The sequence below is a fragment of the Sinohyriopsis cumingii genome, chromosome 12 (genome assembly GCF_028554795.1).
Source record: "Sinohyriopsis cumingii isolate HCF-2022 chromosome 12, ASM2855479v2, whole genome shotgun sequence".
Lineage (NCBI taxonomy): Eukaryota > Metazoa > Mollusca > Bivalvia > Unionida > Unionidae > Sinohyriopsis > Sinohyriopsis cumingii.
Genome location: NC_142972.1, coordinates 12254133 through 12278327, shown reverse-complemented (window position 1 = coordinate 12278327; position 24195 = coordinate 12254133). Strand labels below are relative to the sequence as shown.

Sequence of the window (24195 nt, the reverse complement as noted above, 5' to 3'; positions counted from 1 at the left end):
CAAAGTGGGCAATAACTCCAACAATAAAATGTGAGGAGCAAAATGATTTGTCAAGATGCTTCTCTTCAGATGATGACCATAATATTTGTCAGGTTTCTTATAACAAGCTATCAAAAACTGTGCGACTTTGTTTTGTAAAGAGATGAGATGCTAAATAAAACTGTATATGGTACGATTACTACTACCACTGTTCTTTGTCACATCTATGAATTTTTATTTAGGTAGTTTTATGTGTTTTTGTTCAAAAACTAAACTTGCTCCTTGAACTCTTCAACATCTTCACTTTACATTTTCTGATTATCATTAGTCATGAATTTTGTTTTGTGAGGATAACAAATTTGCAAAAACTTCCAACCCCAAAAATGGGAATTGGAAGGGGTAACCGAACAACAGTTAGCCATTAAAGGAAAAATGTGATGCCTTTTTTATTGACTTACCCTGTCAATACCAGAGTGGAAGAAGTGCTAGTGAAACTATGTTTCTTACTGTTAGAGGCCAGATATAGTAAAACTTACTATGGTCTCAAATTATGTGGTTACTAGATACCTATGCATATTTAAATTGGCTTAGCAAAACATTTTCTGGACCTAAAAGGTTTTGTAAATCTCTTCATCTTACTGTCTTGGTTTTCACTTATATGTTAAGGGAAATTTATCATCTTTTTGGAAATTACACTCACAGAGTATTGTTACAAGACTGTCAAATACACGGTGAAATTAATTCATTAGGCTGATAAACAAAAATCTAACATGAATCTGCATAAAATTTTACTGTAGAGACATCCAACCCAAGAGGTTATAATTCATGAAGTCTCAGAAATTAAAGAATTCATCAAACAAGTAAAAATATGGAATAAAAGTCTACTCAGGTCATCTACATGCAGGTGCATGAAATTTATGTATGACAATTCATTTATATGTCAAGCATGCAATCTTGCTAACAATGTCTGTATTAAATCAAAGTATTGAGAATACACATGGCTAACAATGTCTGTATTAAATCAAAGGATTGAGAACACATATGGCTAACAATGTCTGTATTAAATCAAAGGATTGAGAACACATATGGCCTGTCAAGCTTGCAATCTTGCTAACAATGTCTGTATTAAATCAAAGGATTGAAAACACATATTGCTTGGAAGGTTGAAGTGATCCCAATTCATATAGGATCAGATGGAACACAAAACTCCTGAGATAATACTTTTTTTAGGTCCTTTTTACTATCATAAACATACTGTTCTCAATAATCTCAATATTCTGCAAAATTTTCTTTTCTATTTAATGCCACTAGAACATTTATATTAACATTTAAATTATCATTTGAGAAATTGTAGCAATTTCCTTTCAAAAGCAATTTGTATTGTTTCATGTATTAGCAACAGTGTAACAATATCCAAGGAAGACAAGTACTCTCACATCTGATTATTTACATAACTGTTAGTTGACTCTATTCACATACAAAACTGACCTGAAAATCCAGCAGATCTATACTTTCAATATTCATTCCACAAATGGGGAAACATAAGGCTCAATAGCTTCTACCAAGTGAAGAAGAGGTATGTTTATAAAATTTAAATAAGGGTTGGAAATATCCTTACCTATTTCTTGTTTAATCTGGATATTCCAACATACATTATTATCACAGGCATTCTCATCTTGAATTTAATAATTTCTATAATAATCACTTTTCCAACATTTTATGCTTTGAACAAATCACTGTACAGTCATATTATATGCTTTGAACAAATCACTGTACAGTCATATATTATGTGCTTTGAACAAATCACTGTACAGTCAGACTATAGCACAGTCTTCTACAGTTTCCTTGTCCGCTAAAATAACAATGTCTCCTTTTCAGAAAAGGGTTATTTTCATGGACATGGTGAATATTTAACAGAAAATAATAAATCCATGACCCAAATGCATGTGATTATCATCAGTCTCCCCTTTTGTTAACCTTCCATAATGGGATTTAAATTACTCATGCTCCAGTAACCATACCCTCTAGAATTTATTTTGGACATTGGAGTCTATATTTTTTATTCCTATATGATATTTGGAAACCAATGCAATGCAGTGCTTCTACTGAAGATTTAACCATGTGCTCTCAACTAGTACTTAAGCTAATCAAAGTAAATAAGACTCTTATGTTAGCTAAAAGAACTGATTGTCTTATCCTTCATTGAGTGCATTCTATTCAGTAGGTTTGGGTAGGATGGCCTCAATTTAGTCTAAATTTAACTGTAATGATCCTTGATAATATTTGTCTTGATTTTGTTAATGTGCCCTATGAGCACCATAGAGGAAATTTTATTGCATAAAATATTGAAAAATAAGGGTCATTAGTGCAAGGGCATAGCTTAAACTGAATCCTCTATTTTGTTGCTAATTTAAGTTTAACCCTAAAGTTAATTACTATTATTAGTAATAAAAACTTCACTTGCTAAGAGACTGGACATTATGCCATAACCTAGGACTGACTAAAACCCTTTCAAGCCAAAAAGTCTATGTCCTTATTTTCTGAAGTTCAACATGAGTACTATGAACAGCACATTATATGCCTGCCATGTTTCATAGTCCTTCATGGAAGCAAGATATGGTCAGCTCTGCCAATTACTGACCAATGGGTCTCAATGACCTTGACCTTTTTGTCAAATTATGTGGTTTTGAACAAAATTTACAGTGCAAAAACCATCATGTTCTTATCAGACTCACCATGTCATTGTTCTTTGGTCTTTAAACCTAAAAACCTATGTGTCATTATCATCCTAACAGTAGGTCATCCACAAATTTTTTTTGTCATAGGAAGTTACTTTAGAGCAAATACTATTGTGCAAAACCCACTTTTTAAAGTAACAATGACCTTGCTCTTTAAGTCATACCTGCCAACTCCAAGAGAGATATAAGGTAAACAAAAAAAAGTGTAATCTGAGCATAAAAAGTATAATCCATGTATTGCATACCATAACTGCATAAATTCAGTTTTGCTACTAAACTGGATCTACGGCTGGTTCACAACCTTGTCACAAATGGGCAAAATGCAGACAGAAACAAAACATACTAACAAATTTTATATATATATATAAAAATATATATATATACACACACACACACACACACACACACACACACACAACAATCACTTTGACTAGTTGATATTTAGAACTTTTGCCGAGTGATGATAAAGTCAACTCCACAAATACAGCAAATAGCAATATTATGTGCTCAACATGAATACTGTATTACATAATGAATCTCAACATGAATACTGTATTACATAATGAATCTCAACATGAATACTGTATTACATAATGAATCTGTCAGATAAGGTCAACTGAAAAAATCTATCTGTTTTCTCGGAAATGTGTCTTAATACAGATGCTATAAACAGAAAATAGGGAAAGCACATATGTATCTACAATGGACAAACATACACTTTTCTTATGCGACAGCATTCTTTTCTATAGAATAGTCCTAAATTTAAGTGATGTGTGGGATTAAAGAGATGATAATAAAACAACAAACACAACTTTTTATTTTTTGATTTTTATTTCCCTTTTAATTTACAAAAAAGCATAATCCATAAAAAGGCAAAACACAAGAGATAATTAGGTCAAAAAAGCAGACTGATTAATGTGTACTGGTTGGCAGGTATGTTAAGTGCAAGCCCTCTAAAAACTTTGGTCAAGGTACATTGTCTAGAAATAAAGTTATGAGGCAGAAAATGATTTTATTTTTTCAGTCACAGTGACCTTTACCTTTCAGTCCCAAAATCAACACCCTTTGTTCTTGCCAAAGGTGTAAATCATCCACAAACATTGGTGAGGGTACACTGTCATTTAACTGAATACATGCCAGAATATGTCAAGTGAAGAACCTCATGTTTCAGACATCTGATTATTAGTTATTTCATAATCAGAGCAATGTTTCTTTAAAGGAAGATTTCACTCCAGATATAAAATGCAGGTCATAATTATTTTGGTAGTCTGCATAGTGGGGAAATGTGAAACATTTTTTAAGGCAAATGTAATTGTAATTCAAAGAAGTATGAGCAAAGTCAAGCAAAACTAACTTAAGAACTCCTGCTGGACAGAGTAAAACTCTGTGAAGCTCAAACACCATATTGACATGAGCAATGTCGGTTGCATTCTGGAAAATAATGATTGGACATTTTAACTTGTATGGTATGGCCATCGATTGTCTGAGACTGCCTCATAGCAATGCAGAAGAAGAAACATTTTAAATGATGACAAAAATTCAACACAATCTTTGAAGAACTTTTAACAACAGTATCCTCCAGTCTCTAATGAATGCAAAGGTGAACACTAATGACACTTGCATCACCTTCAAACCTACCACTGAACTACTGAGAGCAGCAAAGATTGCATTTCTTCGTATCAATGGATTTTAAGACAGAAACTTATGTATTTTTTTATTTAATGTCTGTGTAATTGTGATTATGTGCATGTTTGCATATATGTGTCATGATGATATATGGCAATGATGAGTCTACCATATATGTTTTGTTTGATAATGTATTAAATGCTTCAGGAAACATTAGTTTTGTTTTCTTTTTTCCTTTCACATTTGACATTGTAGTTATTTTTTAAAGGCTTATATGACTACTTTTAATTGTATACTGTCAATTTCGTCTGTCAGGCACACTGACCCCTTATGGGACTACAAAACACTTTTAAGTCTCAAAAATACCCCCCAACATTATCTTGAAGGTTGTCAGGTCTAAAATTGAATGCTTTGTGCACACACCATTTTTCATTTTTCAGCCACAGTGAGCCTGACCCTTGATCAAATAGTTAATACATTTCAACCTTACCCCAAGTGCAAGCCATCCACAATGTTTAGTTCAGGTTGTTGTGCAGAAACAAAAAGACAACAGACAGATAGATAGATGGACAGTATCATAACAAGATACGCTCTGCCTGACGGTGGTGAAGGTGGGTGTGCAATTTTTTCTAAAACTGACAAATTATTTCAGTAGAATGATAATCCTGTCAGGACATGTACATGTACATACAAAATGAAATTTGTCCATTTCAAGTAATTATTGAACAATCATGTTAACAAGTTTCTTGGAATGGACTTGTGGACAGACAGATGGATGGAAGAAAATCAAATGCCCTCCAACAAGCAGTGGGGACACATCAACTTCTTAAAAGAGGTCACAAAACTAAGTTTCCCAACATCATCATGAATAGAATGACTACCATGTTCAAGATATCACGAAATTTCTAAAACTGACCAACTTTAATTGTCAAAAATACTGACCAAAATAAAAGTGCAGGATTTAAATAGCCAGACTGAGCTTCAATTGGAATTCCTAACGAAAAGAGTTTCCTCCACTGCCTGCAATGGATCTGAACAAAAGAACTTCAATGTAGATACTGAATTAAAAAAACGAAACTCTTACCTCAATGTCTATCAAAGACTTTCCAAAGAGAAACCTGTCCATAATTTGTCTCTCCAGGTTGGAAAAGTTGTACTCTATAGTGGTTCCCTTTCCCACCTCAAAGGAATAGTTACAATTGGCCAGAACTAGCGGCAGAATATCCTGTTCTGGGTGGTAGCTGATCAGGTGAGCTAGAGTTAAGTCCCTTACTTTTACTTTTGGCAGGTTTTCAGTGCTGCATATTATAAAAATGTAACTAAAACTATTATTTTGCAAGAAATAAAAACCAAAATAATGAAATGATTATCTTCTAGTAATGAAACTGTATGAAATAAATGTAATGGTCCTAATAATGGAACAGTTCTATTATATGTTTTCTTATAGAGGAATCCGATATAACATGACTGGCATGGCTGATGAAATTTTAAGATAGTTTTACAAATTTCTTGAATTATTACAAAGTTTTAATGCCAAAGTAAACAAGAGTATAATATAATAATTTGGCAAGATCTGTTGTATTCTTGAAGATTTTTTTTAATATCATTGTTTCTTTCTTTATATGTATAAAGATGTTAAATGTTGATTTTTATGAATTATTTGTTTCATTTGTGTCAATGGTCAGTCATTGTCTTTGTTATTAGTTTATTTTCCCTTTCTGGAAATCAATTACCTCATTACCGATGCTGTAGTTATCGAAACAAGTACATGTCAAAGCATTAACTAGTGTATGAAAAGGATAAAGAGACATGGAAACCTAAGTTTTACTGTTGAAAAGAAGCTTCAAGTCCTTGGGAGAAGTAAGTCTTGTGTTAAAAAAATGCATCTGCTTGAGATTCAGGCCAAATAATCTATTATTGTTGCAATTATTAATTTTCTGCTAGAAAAATAAAATTTTCTTGCTTGTTATACAAGTGCTAATTAGGAGTTTCCTCTACCTTTGAGACAATTCATCACTGTACATTTATTTACTGTACATCAATTAAAGTAACTTATTCTACCTTGATTATTTCATCTAAATTATTGCATTTAAATTTTAAAATACTGATTTAATAGTCATTGAAAGCAACATTATTTTACTTGAAATCATTAACTACTGATAAAGATTATATTTAGATATTATTTATATTGCAGAGAATTTTATAATAGTGAAAATATTTACATAAACTCAATAAAAATACAGTGTAATAAAAGCAGATAGGAAAATGTTTTTTGTTTCGTACATTTAGATGTTCATGTGTCTACCATCCAAGGAGATAAGAGTAAAGAAGCCAAGCAAAGAGAGATGGTAATGGAGATACATGAAAATGAGGGACTGAAGAGAAATAAAACCAGACTGGTCTGAGACATTTAACTTGATGCAGCGCTGTATAGATAATCTGTTCAAACTAGGACTGGAGAAGTGCCTGCATTATCAGGACTGTGTCAATAAAGATTCATGATGATTCTTTAAGTAATTTAGGAGGAGTAATGATAATAAACTTGTATTGGTGGACAGATAATGATGGACAACAGACCATCCCATAAACTCTTCTGGTCTATGACCAGCAGAGTTACAAATTATTTAATAGTACCGGTATGTGGAATTAGAACAGAATTTCTCAAGGTGTAACTTAATCTATTTTAGGCATGTAGTCAACTTTAAAAAAAACAGAATAGGTCAATCAAAATGATCTTGCCAAGGTTGCATGCAAATCTAACTACTAATCCATATATATATATATATATATATATATATATATATATATATATATATATATATATTGTGAAAAGCTTGAACACCACTGATAAAACAATCTTTGTAATGGGGTGCCATGGAAAATATACTGTCAATGTGTGTGTGTGTGTGTGTGTGATTTCAATTTTTAACGTAGCTTTAGTAATTGTTCAGTCATATCGCTATAATGTCTGCAGTGTGGCAGTTTATAGAGATGTCTAGCATTGGGGCATCATGTTGCAGACATGTAGCATGATGTCCCACCCAGTCACATTATCCTGACACGAGGCCGACCAGTCCTAACACTAACCTCATAATGCTGAGCGCCAAGTGAGGAAGCTGTTAGTACCATTTTTGTAAGTTTTTGTTATGACTCGGCTGGGGATCAAACCCACGACCTCCCGCATCCGAGTCGGACACTCTAACCACTAGGCCACCGGAGCAGTCGATAAGTATTTTGTATATCTGGGTTTGCAGAGACTGATGGTGTGTTTGCAGCTGCAAATATCCATTTAAATAGTTCAAATTCAGTTACCATGGTGAGACAACATAAATCCTCAAATACAACACAGTCCAGTTTGTTTCTTTCTTTAGTCTGAGCTCTTTTACTTGCATACTTCCATCATTACATTTCTTAAGCTTTTCTTCTGTTCCAAAAGAAAAACAAAGATGGAAAAGCATTACACAGAATGTCATGTCTCACATGCACTGATAAACAGAATGGTTCCTAACCCTAATTCTTAGCTGAAAAGTAGGTCACTGTGTCTATAACTTTTGCTAGCAGTGAGCAGTACCACTTAACAAAAATAAACTCATATTTTTTAACTGTAGATGCAAACATTTCAAACAAAAGGAGCTAAATATAAAATAAAAGGTTTGGTTTGGTATTTTATTGCAGGTACACAAGAAGTTATTTTGTACTAAGGTGACTGGAGTAATGTACCTTGCCCAAGGACACACCATAGTAACTGACCTGGGCTGGTCTGATTGATGGTTAATAAGGATTTAAACTGCCACCATTTGATCACAAACCCAGCATGCTAACCATAATAGTATGACCCCACCCTCCTCTAGTCACTGCTTATGACATATTGGATAGTACATTGGGCCTACTAAACATCTAAGAATCCACAAGTGGGATGGGGGAAAGAAACACTAAAGTCTATACCAACAAAAACAACAACAATGCTGCCAAACATATAGATCACTGTGACTCACCCATGCAATATAGGCAAGAAATTTTCTACTGACCTGTTCTTCTGCACTCTACAGTACTCCTCTAGGAAGTCATTTTGTTTCTTGAGCAGGAACCTCATCAGTGACCATGTGCACAGTCCAGCACCACTTGATGTTGGCAGCAGTTGTGATATGGGTGTGGTTCTATCAATACCTTTTCTACAGTAGTCCTGCAGAACTTGCACTGTAATATGCAATACAGGTCTATTAAACAGAAACACAGCACATACACTTATGGATATGAAACTATGATTACTTTTTGTCTCTAAATATTCATATTTACATCCTTCTTCTCTGTGGCTTGAAGCACAGAAGTAAATTAGTGAATGAACAATAAATAATTTAAATTTTGAGGCATACATATGCAGCTGTACATTTTTGTTTTCTTTTTTACAAACTTGCACTTCAAAATCATTTTGGTAATGTAACATTAAGTATTTAATTGATATTGCAAGGTGAAACATTTTTGCTGCTCACTTATTTGTAAATAAAATACAGAGGTACTAAATTGTTTGCATATCTTAAAACAGGACAAATGAACATAAAAAATATAGCAAACAAACCCAACAAAATATATGAGTTTATTCCCCATAACGTCATAAAGAACCTACTGCTTTGGGTCTGTAACTCCAACATCAAACTCATAATTCCTAAGAACAGATCTTGCAGATGCCCGTCATTTCCAGATGGTAAATTACATTCTACTAACGTGATTTCTATACATCAAGATCTAGACTGCTGTCCTTGTCCTTTCTTTCCAAACAAGATGGCTGCATAGCTTTACCAATAATCACGTCTACTACAGATGTTCCTACATACTAGATAACAATTAAATTCTTGGGAAATTTTAGGCCAGGACACACCGTAAATTGGATAAAGACTGACCTTGGAGTACTGTTGTAACTGTGTCTGTACATGTCTTTTCATGTGTACTGATGTATAGAGCAAAAAATATAAAGTCACAAAAGGAACCTCATGCTGGCAAGTTATCATGAGTCATTTGTGGTACTCTTGTTTACATTATTACACAAACAATATATATTTTTGCACATCAACCAAAAGAAGATTTCATATTTAACTCAGTTAGACATTTTTGCAGACAAGTCCTCAAGTTTTTATATCATTCTGTATTAATTATAAACATACATACTAGTGATGCTTAGATTATTGGGGACAAGTTCCCAAGACTTTATATAATCCTGTATTAAGGCAATCATTAATAGAAACTAGTCATGCTTAGACTGTTGGAGACAAGATCCCAAGACTTTGTATAATCCTATTTTTACAGGCAATCATTGATAAATACCAGTCAAGCTTAGATTGTTGGAGATAAGATCTCAAGCATCTGTATAATGCTACTTTTACAGGCAATCATTAATAGATACCAGTCATGCTTAGATTGTTGGAGACAAGATCCCAAGACTTTGTATAATCCTATTTTTATGGGCAATCAATAATAGAAACCAGTCATGCTTAGATTGTTGGGGACAAGTTCCATAGCCTTTGTATAATCCTATTTTTACAGGCAATCATTAATAGATAAGTCATGCTTAGATTCTTGGAGACAAGATCCCAAGACTTTGTATAATCCTATTTTTACAGGCAATCATTGATAGATACCAGTCAAGCTTAGATTGTTGGAGATAAGATCTCAAGCATCTGTATAATGCTACTTTTACAGGCAATCATTAATAGATACCAGTCATGCTTAGACTGTTGGAGACAAGATCCCTAGCCTTTGTATAATCCTATTTTTTACGGGCAATCATTAATAGATACCAGTCATGCTTAGATTATTGGGTACAAGTTCCCAAGACTTTGTATAAGCCTGTATTAAAAAGCAAAATACATACTAGTCATGCTTAGGCTGTTGCGGACAAGTTCCCAAGCATTTGCATAATCCTGTATTAGGGCTTCCAACTCGTCTGAAAGAAAACAAGCAAAAATTCTTTAAAGTAATAAATAGATAAAACTGGTGACAAACACTCATAAAAGTTTGAAATTCTCAACATTTAAACAGTCATATTAAATTTTATCCTGGATAAACCATGTAAGTTGCACACCTATATGGTAAATAAATGAACGGTTACCACATAACCTATGGAATATTCACCTGATATCAATCCTTTGTACTTGAACTTTTTATCTATTATAAAGCTGTGCACAAAAATAATGCATTTTGTGAGCGAGAAAGACACTCTATCCCATGTGTATGTTGCCAGCCTCAATCATGACACAAATCTTATAACCACAGTTAAACACAATGAACAAAAGCTTCATAGCTAAAATTACACTTGTGTATCCAGTGGAGCCAAACCAATGAAGATGTATCAATTTAATGCCCAATGATAGCAATTTCAAAAGGACACCAAACAATTCTTCATTAATAACACATGTATTGAGTGTATCATTTTTACTAATAAAAACCCACAACAATTGCACAATTCAGGAACATTACATTTGCAACAAAAAAAAAGATCCAAAAAAATAAACCAAAAACGAATGAGAACGAAAAAATTTGTTGGCATTTATTTTAGTTGGAATCTGCTAGTTATTTTCAAATATAATATCAATGCAAAATTTGAAGAACAATTCACAGATTAGCCAAAAGCAAATACTTCAGAGTTGTCTGTGGTGTTTGGTTTTGACAAGAAATTAGGCTGACCCTGTACATGGATGTTACCGTGATGTCTACACCTTTTACATAAAGTTATTGGCTAAGACAATTAATGTCTTAATTAGGTTGTGTGATGGATCCATTAAGACCCCAACAACTTTCTTAATTAATGCAGCTTAGCCACTTAATTAAATTTCACAGAAATGCTTACTGGAGTTGTTGCAAGAGTAAACTGACTTTTCACATTTTAATAGAAGAGGAAGTATCACATCTACACTGATTACATCAAAACCAAATTAAAAAATAAAATTAAAACACAAATTTCACTTGAAAAGACCTCTTTAAGTGGGATCTATTTCTTACTGTGTTGCCACCAGTAGGCATTGACCAACATTTTCATCTGATTGATATTTCATCAGATATTGTTATTTATTAAGAAAATAATTTTGTTAACGAAAATATTACAAAATGTATGCTATCTTAAAATTTATGAATTTTCATTGACAAAATATCTCAAGTTTTCATTAACCACCTCTGATCATGATTTATGACTTTTGATTCAGAAAAAAATGGGATCTATCAGTTTCCACGATATAATGGAGTTGCAAGTTATCAACCTATTCTGAGGGAGTGAAGTACATTAGCTTGTAAGAAGTTAGCACTTCGCTGTATTTTAAAGAAATCACAATAGTAAAATAAATACACTAAATATTTATCTTGTTTCATCAAAATTAAAGACAATAAACTGCAGTTCTTTGAAAAGGTACCATCACACCAACCATGCCACTCTTATCTCCCAACATAACTTCTTGCCATGTTTCACTTGATATTTGCAGCAGTTATTTCTCCTTTATTAGATAAATGTCAATACAAAGAAATATTCTAAAATTAAATTTATGTACTCAATGAAAAGGGACGACTGGTTTTGTTTCTATACATCTTCTCTCTCTCTCTCTCATCCTCCCACAATGATTACTAAAATTTTGTTTATAAATTCTTTTCTAATGCTTATAAGGATTTGTGATAACTTTTTTGCTTGTTATGTGCTTGGAAATTTAGTACAATGAAAAGTACTTACATAGCTCTTTGTGATACTTTCCAGTTGGACGCATTAGGTCCAAAGATCTTTATTTTCTATGTTTTCTTCCTTACAAATTAGAAAAGAAATCAATTGCCCCTTTTGTTTTGATGCAAAAACCCCAATATTTTTATCTGAAAGAATACCTCAATTAATAGACCTTCAAAGTAATGGATAGTTGCCTCATTCTGGAATGACGTAACACATAACAAACTACTCTTGATCATGGTGGGTAATGCAGTTGGTACTTTTCGGACAACCTAATAGTTCCCAAATGACACCATCAGCAGCCATATTTGTGACATGCTGACAGATTTACTACTCATTTTATATGGGGTTTGGAAGCTGAAATAAATTCATTGAATCTAAAGAAACTGTTATAAAACATAACAACTAAAAAGAATGTGGAGACATGTAAGAGAAACTGCCAGGCTGCTTATCTTCAAGGTAAAATGGTCTGAAGATTATCTGCGCGTGACCTTATCAGAAAACATCTATTCTTCATTAACTTTTATTGAGTAAATTTTGGGAATTCGGTGTGAGTAAATTTTATCAGAAGAGTGGATACTTAATTTACACATATTGTGCTACAGAAAGCATGAAAATTTACTTTTTGAACATTTTCTCCATATCAGAACTTTCAAGAATTTAAAATAATACTGTTTTAAGAATGAATACAAAAAAACTGAATGTGGACCAGAATAATTTGTGTTGTGCACCTTTACTATTATTATTTATTATTACATACTTTAAAAAATAATACAAATAACACAACAAGATTATGATAAGACTTGTTCATTGTTACCCGATTTTATTTTATTTTGGTGTGTGTGTGAGGTTTCACAACTTTAAGCACTGAATGCTCATGGATACTTTTAATGCTCAGTGGTCACATTACTCACAAGTGTTTTAAAATCATTTCTTAACCCTGGTAGTGCTGTGTTGTTTGCTTGACCTTGAAACCAGTGCTAATTTGTTTCTAACTGCCCTGCCTGTGCATGCTGAATTGTTTCAAAACAATAGACTTTTTGCGCCAAATCCATGTAACAGTTTCAGAACTATTATTTATAAACATATTGTAGTGAAATTGTACAAAGTGATGAATATATACATGCAGATTGCTAGCACTAAAAATGTTGGTGAAAATGATGTACTGATGGTTCCCATAGCAACCAAATAGAGGTAAAGGGCAGAAAAAGTAATTTTTGACAAAAAATCGAATATAGTGTATACTTTTCCATCAAATATAGTTATTGAGAATGTGCACATACAATAAATTTTCTCCTACATATTACATATCCTCAGTTCATTACTTTTAGGACTATGCTAGAGAATTCAAACTTTACTTTCAAACATGTTTCTACATTTCATTATGTTACAATATTTAGATCTTAGTCACGATTTTCCTCCATATAAAATATAATTCTATTCACTTATAATTCATTGATAAGGAACCAATATTACTCATACTGAAAGTCATCATTACCAAAATCTTTTGTACGTGTTATAGATTTAATTTGGTTGCCATAGCGACCAATGGGTAATGTTAGTGTTTGAAAGGTTTGAAAGTCTTTAAAATAGTATTGTGGGCAGAATCTTTTATCCACCAAAATTGAGCATTCATTTTTCAAAGAACTCCATGTTAACAAGCTGTTTTAAATATGAAGGTAAAATACTAATTATCATAAAGCAGAACAATTATATTGGTCTTATTTTTGGTGACAAGAACAACTTATAGGGCTATTTTTAGACACATACTACATAAACTGTTATTTTTGCCAGTTTCATTTTTGCCAGTTTCATTACTAAATCTTTTGTACGTATTAACATTCCTTTACTATCTATTAACATGCAAACTGAATACATATTAATAGTTAGGGATACATTATGTCTTTGATTTCTTTAATATCTTTTATAATGAATGCATTCTTTAATACATGACAGCACATATAGTTTTAAAATAACTCTCTTTACAACTCAAATTGTTTTAAAGTCTTATTTTTAATACATCTTCTAGTGTTCAGCTAGTTTGACCATAACTGTCAATGGCCTACCAAATTCTGTAACATTCTGGTGTCTACAGCTGAATGATTCTAATGTCAAACCAGAGAGAGCAATATTGTCACAGCCATTACTTTGGATCATCTCTCAACACAACAGAATAGTGTACTATTTTTCAGTTACATATGGTAATGAAACATCAGCTGAAAAAAGCCAATGTGTTACCAAGCCAAGTGAGCTCTTTGATATTTACCACCAAGTGAAGCAGAAATAAACAACAGTACGAACACTGAGATGGTAGTTTGCAGCAATGAATCAGAAGCTCATCTGTCCAGTACATATGTATGATAGTGACATTGGTTGTTAGTTTTCTTGTGAGTGGAGCTTTACATTTGAGAGGCCTGAAAGTCATTATTACCTAAAATTAACATAATTATTTCTCATTGATTATAAATTATACAGCAATAGTTGTGAGGTTTTCATTGATAATTATTAATTGCAACCTGCCAAAAATATCTGAAATAAAACACATTTCTCAGCAACAGTCTTAACATATTATAACTTCTACATTGTCAAATGTTTGCGGAAAATAAATAAAAAAACAAAAAAACAAGCTTTATATATTCATTGGCCTACCTCTGAAACTAGCTCTGTTAAAACAAAACAAAATGAACTAACAAGAAAAAAAGAAAAGAAAAGATTTCCAACAGATCGAAAGCTCAGATATTGAATGAAGTTCTTGATTATTTGCTTGCGAAGTCACATACATTACACACTGCTGTCATAAGAGTGGGTTACTTAAGAAGTGGATCTCTTTCGCTTGTCCATTTCATTTTCAAGATGATGACCGAGAGAGAGAGAAAGAAAGAGAGAGAGAGAGAAGCAGAGCAAAATGAACTTTATAATATGATAGAAGTATTGTGCTTTTTATTTTTTGTTAAAAATGATAGGCAAGGAAGGAATACCTCAGAGTCGACACATGGCACCCCCTAAAATGAATGGTTTGTCCTTTTCAAGCTAGTACAGTTCTTGCTCTTGGTGATACAATGTATCCCCCAATGTAAGAGAGGTTCTGCACATGACAGACTCATTGATAAACTTAGCTACTACAGTTTAAGCTCGATTTAGTGGAGCTTTAAGTTGTTACTGAATGGGATGGCCATGTCATAGCACTTGTATATCAACACACGATAGTGTCATAGCACTTGTATATCAACACACGATAGTGTCATAGCACTTGTATATCAACACACGAGTGTCATAGCACTTGTATATCAACACACGATAGTGTTATAGCACTTGTATATCAACACACAATAGTGTCATAGCACTTGTATATCAACACACAATAGTGTCATAGCACTTGTATATCAACACACAATAGTGTCATAGCACTTGTATATCAACACACGATAGTGTCATAGCACTTGTATATCAACACATGATAGTGTCATAGCACTTGTATATCAACATGTGATAGAATCAGTCTGAGATGGCCATCTCACAGCACTTGTATATCAACATGTCATAGAATCAGTCTGAGAGTACATGGATATCAACACGTGGTATATTCCTGCAGAAAATTAATTCTCAAATTTTGAAAACTGTGTATGGCTATTTATACCTCTACACTTCCACACAAAGCCCTAACAAACTTTATTCTAATTGGTCTATCCCATACATACAACTACTTAATAGCCACCATACTGTTTACAATAATGTCCACTGTTGACAATAGACTTTCCTGGGCAAATAAGTCTGTTTTAATATACATTTCATTGATGTTCTGTTACAAAGTCGTGATCTGCTTGGACTATTAATGTGCTATCTCCCTGTTATTATTAGCATACAATTATTGATTGGCCAGGATTGGACATCCGTAGAAATCACTGTCCTGTGCCATACAAATATGGTATCCACACACAGATCTAGGTAATGTTCGACCATAAATATATGGTTCCTGCGTATATAACCAGGTGATGTTATCAATAAATACATGAACTAGCCATTTTCAACCGAACAAGAAAATACTGTGTACCAAAATGTTTTCAGGGTACTGATTATATCCCCAACATAAATGATATCATGCTAGGCATGAGCAACCATTAGCATGGAAAGTAGCTTAAGCTAATAATATACACTTTCCCACCATCCAACTTTGTCAGGACCAGCATGTCATATGTGCAGCATTGTCACACACACTTGCAAATGAGATTAACATCAAGATATCTGACATAACACTGATCTGATGAGTACCAACAGAAGTTCACATATTGGTGATCTTTGAAATTCCTTGTCAACCTGTTTTTAGAAGCCTATCAAGCATTGCCTTTCATGTTTGGGAGAGTTAACTTTAGGGATAATATGTTCCTAAGGACATTTTACATTTAAACTTTCATAAGTATGAAAGATGTAATTTGGTTGGTTAACCAGATCTCATATCAATACCCACAAGATCAACTTATAAGTAGTTTTTGATTTTCATCAGACACACACACACACACACACACTTTGGTCCTAGATCTTTTACTCACTTCCCCTATCCTCCCTGATGACAGAATCCACTGTAATGGATGAAGCTTCTGCACGACCCAGTCTCCGCTGAAATTTTTGGAACAGGATTCTGTGTAGCTTTAGGATGCTGGGAATAAAGCGAAGGGCCCGCAAGTGGTGTTCCTGGATGGAAAAATAACATTCTTGAGACGATTTTAGTTCAAACAGAACAACTTAAATTTTATAAGTGAAAATTTCAAAACTGTGGATCCTTTTGATCCAGAAACATGAGGATTGAGACCTGTACAGGAATGAAAATGTCCCAAACTATTCCTGACATGTAAAAATATTGACAAATTTTTCAAAGGTTTGAAATAGTTACAACCTTGAACCCATTTGTCAGAGTAAAACTGTTTGTTGATAATACTTACCAGTTCACATGTTAGGAGAAGATCCACTACCTTGCATACCTAGTCCTTGCCAACTAAAAACCGTATGTCTTATTTTATTACCAAAAGTACTTAAAGGGTTGGATAGAGGGGTTAGCACAAACTCCCATTAATCATCAGTTACTACTCAAGTGGATGTGCATTCTCTTCCATAGATGCAACTGTAGTGAGAGCTTGTGATGGTATGCCCATATTGTAATTGGGCAAAGTATTATAAAAAAGAACAGATTTTAGTCCACAAATTTATTTCTTTTTAAATTTATTATTTGATGATAATACATTAGGAGAATAGGTTAAAGGAAACCACCTGCTGCTGTGCTGGCCCTGTCTCCAATCTCCAAATGTTCCTTACATATGTGCAGTAGCTTAGAGTCTGATGTGAGATGCAAACCAGTACGTGGCATATACATGGTTGTAGCTAGGAGTCTGATGCGCAATACAAGCAAGTGGTTAGCACATAGCATATGTTTGGTTGAAGCTTATTGAAAAAATCAAACAAAGCAGGGTAACCCATGTCACTGCAGACTGATCTGTAAAGCTAGCATTTTGTGCCTGAAGGCTATGCTAGTGGTGATGGTCCTAATATTGCAACTTAATGCAATGCATAAGAAATTCATTTATTATTGTTGAGTGGACAAACCATTGAATCAAGGATGACAACCTGAGAGGAAGTATCATCTCTTCTTTCTTTAAGTGGTAAAGTGAGTTTTACCTCATCTGACCAGCACTGTCCACATCAATGCCCTAACTGCATTTAGTAGATGATCCTAACTCAACTGACCAGCATTGTCCATCTCAATGCCCTAACAGTGTTCAGTAGATGCTCCTAGCTCAACTGACCAGCATGGTCCACCTCAATGCCCTAACAGCATCTAGTAGATGCTCCTAGCTCAACTGACCAGCATTGTCCACCTCAAAGCCCAAACAGTGTCCAGTAGATGCTTCTAACTCAACTGACCAGCATTGTCCACCTCAATGCCCTAACAGAGTACAGTAGATGCTCCTAACTCAACTGACCAGCATAGTCCACCTCAACGACCAAACAGTGTCCAGTAGAAGCTCCTAACTCAACTGACCAGCATAGCTCCTCCTCAATGCCCTAACACTGTGCTGAGTAGATGCTCCTTGGAGAAAGGATCAACATAATAAAACAGTTGTTAGATAAAAGACTGATTTCGGATGAGCAAGAGCCTATTCCTTTCTATGAAATATGTATGACATATATGGATTAATCGTACATCAGGACAACCTTGGCACAGGAGTTTAGAGTAAGTTTAGGTATCCCAAAAAAAACATCCAAATCAAAGTTAAAGGCAAATAAGAGTACAATTCTTCAAAATGCAAAGTCACATTAAACAAAAATAAACTGCACTCTTTTAAAAAATAAAAGACCTCAGCTGTAACATCATCATAGGATACATGTCAGGGCAAAATATTTGGCCTATTCTACATTCCCAAGCCTGAAAGGGAAGAGAGTTTTAGTAATGAAGTGAAGGCCATCATGAAAAGAAACTGAACCATCAAGGTAGAACTGCAGATAGTTCAGATCAACTGATAAGGTGTGGATTACATTGATTCTGTCTGCTGTAGATAGTGTGACTAAGAAGCGGGATTTGTATGAAAGGTGAGTCAGTGATGACCTAGAAATTGTTTTGACGGGTGCCTTGTTCAACCATATCAGAACCCATGGTAAATTCCATTTTGGACAGAAACTCAAATTCTTTTCTTGAGACAAGTCAACATATGTAAAAGGCTGGAAAGTTTTTCTTTCCAAACTATATTTTCACTTCCATGATGGCAAAAGTGTGCCTGAAATCATAGCCCTTGATAATGATGGGATCAAACTCCTTTATTTTGAAGAGTGAACCAAAAAAGTTTGTTACCCATGGTACGGAGGCTTTGAGTGCAGAGACCGCATGACTGGGAAAAATTCTCCATTTTTCCCATCAAATTTTTTCAAAATTGTGGGCTTTCTTGTATGTGCATGTCTGTCTATCACTTGTTTGGAGTCAGAGCTGTTTCTTATTGAAGGCTTGTTGGATATGAGCCATGTGTGTAGGTTCAACATTTGTGGGTTCAGAAGAAGAAAAAACTGAATATAGTTGCTTCAGGCAGGGCTGTCCCAGTAATCTCTAGTACTAGGAGGATGTTGATTCATGATTCTTACCATCTGATTAATCAACACTCTGCTTGCTTTCTGTAAGACTTTTTAAAGCAGATGGGAAAGGAGAAAAGGTACATCCATCAAGGCTATTCTTGCTGAGTGACAGAATGTGTTATTGCAAGTGATGGATGGGCTGTTGAGGAACCCGAGGTTCTTTTTGACGAGTAGGTCATTTTTCTGCATTCTAGTGATTCCATCAAAAAATTGGAAACTGAGATGGAGTTGGTGGCAATGCTGATGGTGTGCACATCAAATTATGTACATTTCTAGGCTGTCTCATTTGGTCAGGTTATTTTCTTGGCCATGACAGTTGACCATCTTTCCATGTACCAGTGACTGCAAAATCTGCATGTATGTATTCAGACTGTGAACATTCTTTAAGCTTGTTATGGCAGGATTAGTGAAGCAGTTGATGTTCTCTTTATGACTGAATAACATATCTGAAGAAACAATGTGTCCATATAACAAGGGTGCTAATATGACCTAAGTGAAGGGCAAAGTTCTAAGTCAAACAGGGACCATATAACTTTGTCAACTTTAACCAGAAAAAAAAATCAAACTTGATTTATATCTTTCTATTGTAAAGCATCACATTAAATTTGGTTAATGTTATTGAAATGCTGAATGGAAATTAAAAGAGCAATATTTTTAAGTGAAACAGGGGCAATAACTCCAAAACATTAAGCCTGAAAACCATGAAAATCTAACCTGCCTTAGGTCTTCTTAATTTAAAAGACTACTACAAACTTTGGGATCAATCCATGAAGAAAGTAAAGATGCAAAGTTTGCAAGTCAAAAAGGGGCTTTGACCAAATTCTGATGGAAAAAACATGAAAGCTGAACCTGACCAGGGTATTCTTATTTAAAATCTTTAGACAAAATTTGGTCAGAGTCATTGAGATCCTTTGTAAATCATTGAATATAAAAAACAATTTGGTCTAATTCTGCCTGGCAATGTGGATGTAGAAGTTTCTAATGTCCCTACCCTATCTGTGGAGGGGGGCATATAATGTTATGCATGTCTAGTTATGTGACATCCATCATAAATTTTGTTTATACTTTATAATTTATTAAGGACATCATATATTTAGACAACACACAATACAGAGGTTCAATAGAAATTTTACTGTACATATAAAATAATCTTTGGCATAATGGAGGCAAATTCCATCACAGCACATTGCACCAGCTGAGTTCTGAATTTTTTCTACAGGAACAGCTCTGGAAGAGAGACTTAGGGGAGTTTGTAGGGTTGTGAAGAGTGTCCAATACCTGTATGTGGAGCCAGAAGGGGCTGATACAAGGTATAAAGGGGCACTGAATACTGAAACGTGATAAATCTGATCCTGAGGTTTGCTATGATAACAAACATCAGCCAATACTCCATATATGCATCGTAGGAAGTGGGTATGAAGTATATATGGGCATAATAGCTGTATACATTTAAGTACAGACACAAATTGTGGGGTTCAAAAGCAAAGTTGTGAATGCATGAAACTTGACAATGGTCTCCGGAAGAGAGACTTGGGGAGTTTGTAGGGTTGCGAAGAGTGTGCGAAACCTGCATGTGGAGCTGCAAGGGGCTGATACGAGGTATGTAGGGATGATGATTAATGAAAGTCGATACAAGTTTGATCAGAGATTGCCATGATAACACACATCAGCCAATACTGCTATTTACCCCAGAACAGTTGGAATGGTATACCATGCAAGAAATTACCCAAATAAATGACATGGTGGAAGGAGGGGAGGCAGATGGTTCTTTCTGCAAATAATGTTAAGTTAAATGCAGCATCTGTACTGAAAAGAACACATCTCTACAAGTGTCCCAGTTGGTGTATTCATGCCCCAACTCAGTCATCTAATTGGTTCAACATGACAACATATATAAATTTAGTAACTAGCTTATTAACATATATACCGGATGCAATGACATCATGTCTAGGCAGAGAAACCATAGCAGACAAAGAGGGACCTATCAAGGGGCCAGACAAGGAAGCATTGTGTGTTACTTAAACTAAATTTAATCAATTAAATTATAATATAAACAAAATTTGTGATCGATGTCACATGACTAGACATGCATAACATTATATGACACTTCAACAGATAGGGCAGAAGAATTAGAAACTTCTATATTAAATATGCTAGGCAGAAGTTCATCTTTTCTGCTTTCCATTATATACACAAAAGTGCATCAAGATGTGAAACCATGTTATAATTATCACACATCAAAAACAAAAATCAAGTTAAATATCGGATTTATGACCTTGTACTAAAAGTAAGACTACGTCATCCTAATGTAAAAATAATTTCATTTTCTTGACAAAAATAGATTTTCAGGAAAGAAACAAATTTATACCTCTCTAAGAAAGAGATGAAGGACTTTGTATTGATTCTGGTTCTTTTTGACAGCACTCATCTGGACATCAAACTCATGGCGAAGATGGTCGATGGTGATCCGTGTGCGGTAGCTCCACATGGACGGGTCTTCTTGAAGCATTCTTAGTGAGACAGTCTCTTGAGGTGTGTTTATTTCAAACACAAGACCTAGTATTGGATCTGATCCTAGGAAAAGAAAGGAAATTGTTAAGAAAACTTCATACCATATGGTCTTGATGGCATCACAAACTAAAAAATGTGACACCAGAAGGGTGCTTAAATGACAAACCTACTGATTGTACCAATGTTAATTCTTCTAGTGCAATATTCAGGATTCACACATGACAGGCTTGTTTCAAATAGTTTAATGCATGCTACTTTGTGACATGAACTATACTCCAAATTTAACTTGTCCCAAATTTTAAGTTAATTTGAGCAACATAACTATTTCTCAAGGCTGAGTGCACATGGCACTGTGGAATGAACTGACTGTTATTCTGTGAACCATATGGTGTGCATAACATCCATTTTATACTCCGACTGACACTACAGTTAGGAGTTTACAATTAAACACATCATTATGTCATGTGACTTTATGATGTCAAGCAAATACATCTAGGTTGTTATTTCCAAAGGGCAGAGCACTTTTAAAACAAAATGTCCCAAAATTAACAATGCATGAAATCAATCATAATACCTAAACAATTTCTGATGTATTTGTGAACATGACTGAGTTTCATGAGCAATTCAAGTTTCTCACATAGACCATAAATGTGAAACATCATAATGAATTTCAATATAAAAATTTAAATAATATAAACTTTCTTTTAATAGTATTATTTGGTTTATTTAACTACACAGTTATTGTAAAAACTGAAATAAATAAATTACATCCATGAAAAATAAGAAGAAAACCAGTCTTCTGTGCTGATAAACTGAAATTGTGTTCAGAAACCATTTTTATTCCTTACAGTGACAGTGACCTTGACCTTTTAAATTCTGACCCCAAAATCAACTAGCTTCTTCCTTACCACAAGAGCAAGCAATCCACAAAGTTTGGTACAAGTTAGTGGTGTAGGACTTGTGTCTTTATGTAGAAAACAGCTGTACTGTTTCAAAACAATAATGACCTTTGCCTTTTTTAATTAAAAATCTTGATAGTGTTCTTCCTTAGTCAGTATGGTTCTTCTTTAAACAAGTCTTTGGTGAACTTGAGTTATTGTGTAGAAATTATTTTTCTACTTTCAGTCACAATGACCTAGACATTTGCTCTTTTTTCACCCTGAAATCATCAGGGTTCTACCTTATCCCAAATCCAAGCAATCTACAACATTCAATAACTGTATATTGGGGACAAGCTGAGTAATTGTGCAGAAACAAAATTGGTGACAGATGAAACAATGTATAGATGGATATTCAACTTAATAACCTAAGACACTCCATCTTAAGGCAGACATATAATAAAACAATTTCTTTACAGAGAAGGATATAATAATAATATCAATAATAATAATAATAATAATAATAATATTACTTTTATTATTATTGACATTCTGCAGCTTTTTCATCTGCATTTTATTATTATTGTTATAGCTATTGTCAAGAAATCTTTACTAACCTCATGTCTGTGAATATTATTAATTTGTTCTAAATATCAAGAGTAAAGGTGATAAATTCCTGGCTGCTAAAGACAGAAGAAAAGTCTAAGGTGAAATGGAAACTTCAGTATACAGTTAATGGTAAACCATGTCATGAAGTATTTTTGGTCAATATCAGATCATGTGTGTTTCTTTAATCCAACGCATCAGTTTTACATGGGAGATTATTGAAATTAATATATATATATAATATATATATATATATATATATATATATACACACACACACACAGAGTTTTATACAAGAGAAAAAGGTAAGGTTCTGGTAAATGGTTTTCAAAATGTCTGACATGGAATCTGGTTATTTGTAATAATTTTACGAAAGATGTGGTAAATCAGCTGATGTTTGTGAGACTGGGAGGACTTTAATGGATAAAAATAAAATAAAATAAACTGATCTACAAGCCCTAAAAGAGAATATTTCTGCTAGAAATGCCATAACAAAGATGCTCCAAAAACAATACAAGAAACAACATGTAACATTTGAAAGCATTAGAGATTGGTGAAACTAAGGACTGAATAATAATAATAATAATAATAATGTGGACTTTGTATAGCGCCTAATCTTTAGAAGATCTAAGTGCTTTACAACATTAGACAACACCTATAAGATAAAAAACATATTTAATAATATGATTACAAAAAAATCACCGTGAAATTAGAAAACATAAAAAACATGCTGAGAATATTTAAGGTAGGAAACATTATTAGGTCTATAAGTTTGTTCTTGCAGTTGAAATAAGTGAGTTTTGAGAGAAATCTTGAATGGGATCACTGGGTCTTTGTGTCTAAATTCAGTGGGCAATTCATTCCACGTTGCTGGGCCCTGGTATGCAAAAGAAAGCTGTCCATATGACTTTGTTTTCATAGTGGGAATAATGAGTAAACGATTGTCAGAAGAAGAGCGTAAGGATCTTGCTGGTGTGTACACATGGGTGAGGTTAGATAAGTATGTTGGACTGGAGTCCGCCAGTGAAATGTAGCACAGAGAACAAAT

At 33.9% G+C, this 24195-nt stretch overlaps 1 protein-coding gene across 4 annotated transcripts in view; it reads right to left on the bottom strand.

Moving 5' to 3' along the window:
• LOC149786011 (E3 ubiquitin-protein ligase rnf213-alpha-like) overlaps positions 1–24195 on the bottom strand; it is a 353460-nt gene that overhangs the window by 10837 nt on the left and 318428 nt on the right. For all 4 annotated transcript variants that reach the window (XM_089976308.1, XM_089976310.1, XM_089976309.1 and 1 more), the window contains exons 83-87: positions 21521–21726; positions 16587–16728; positions 10210–10281; positions 8372–8540; positions 5428–5641 (exon numbers count right to left, since the gene is read on the bottom strand). In XM_089976308.1, coding sequence (XP_089832434.1) covers positions 5428–5641; positions 8372–8540; positions 10210–10281; positions 16587–16728; positions 21521–21726 — 803 coding nt within the window. The remainder of the gene's footprint in view (positions 1–5427; positions 5642–8371; positions 8541–10209; positions 10282–16586; positions 16729–21520; positions 21727–24195) is intronic.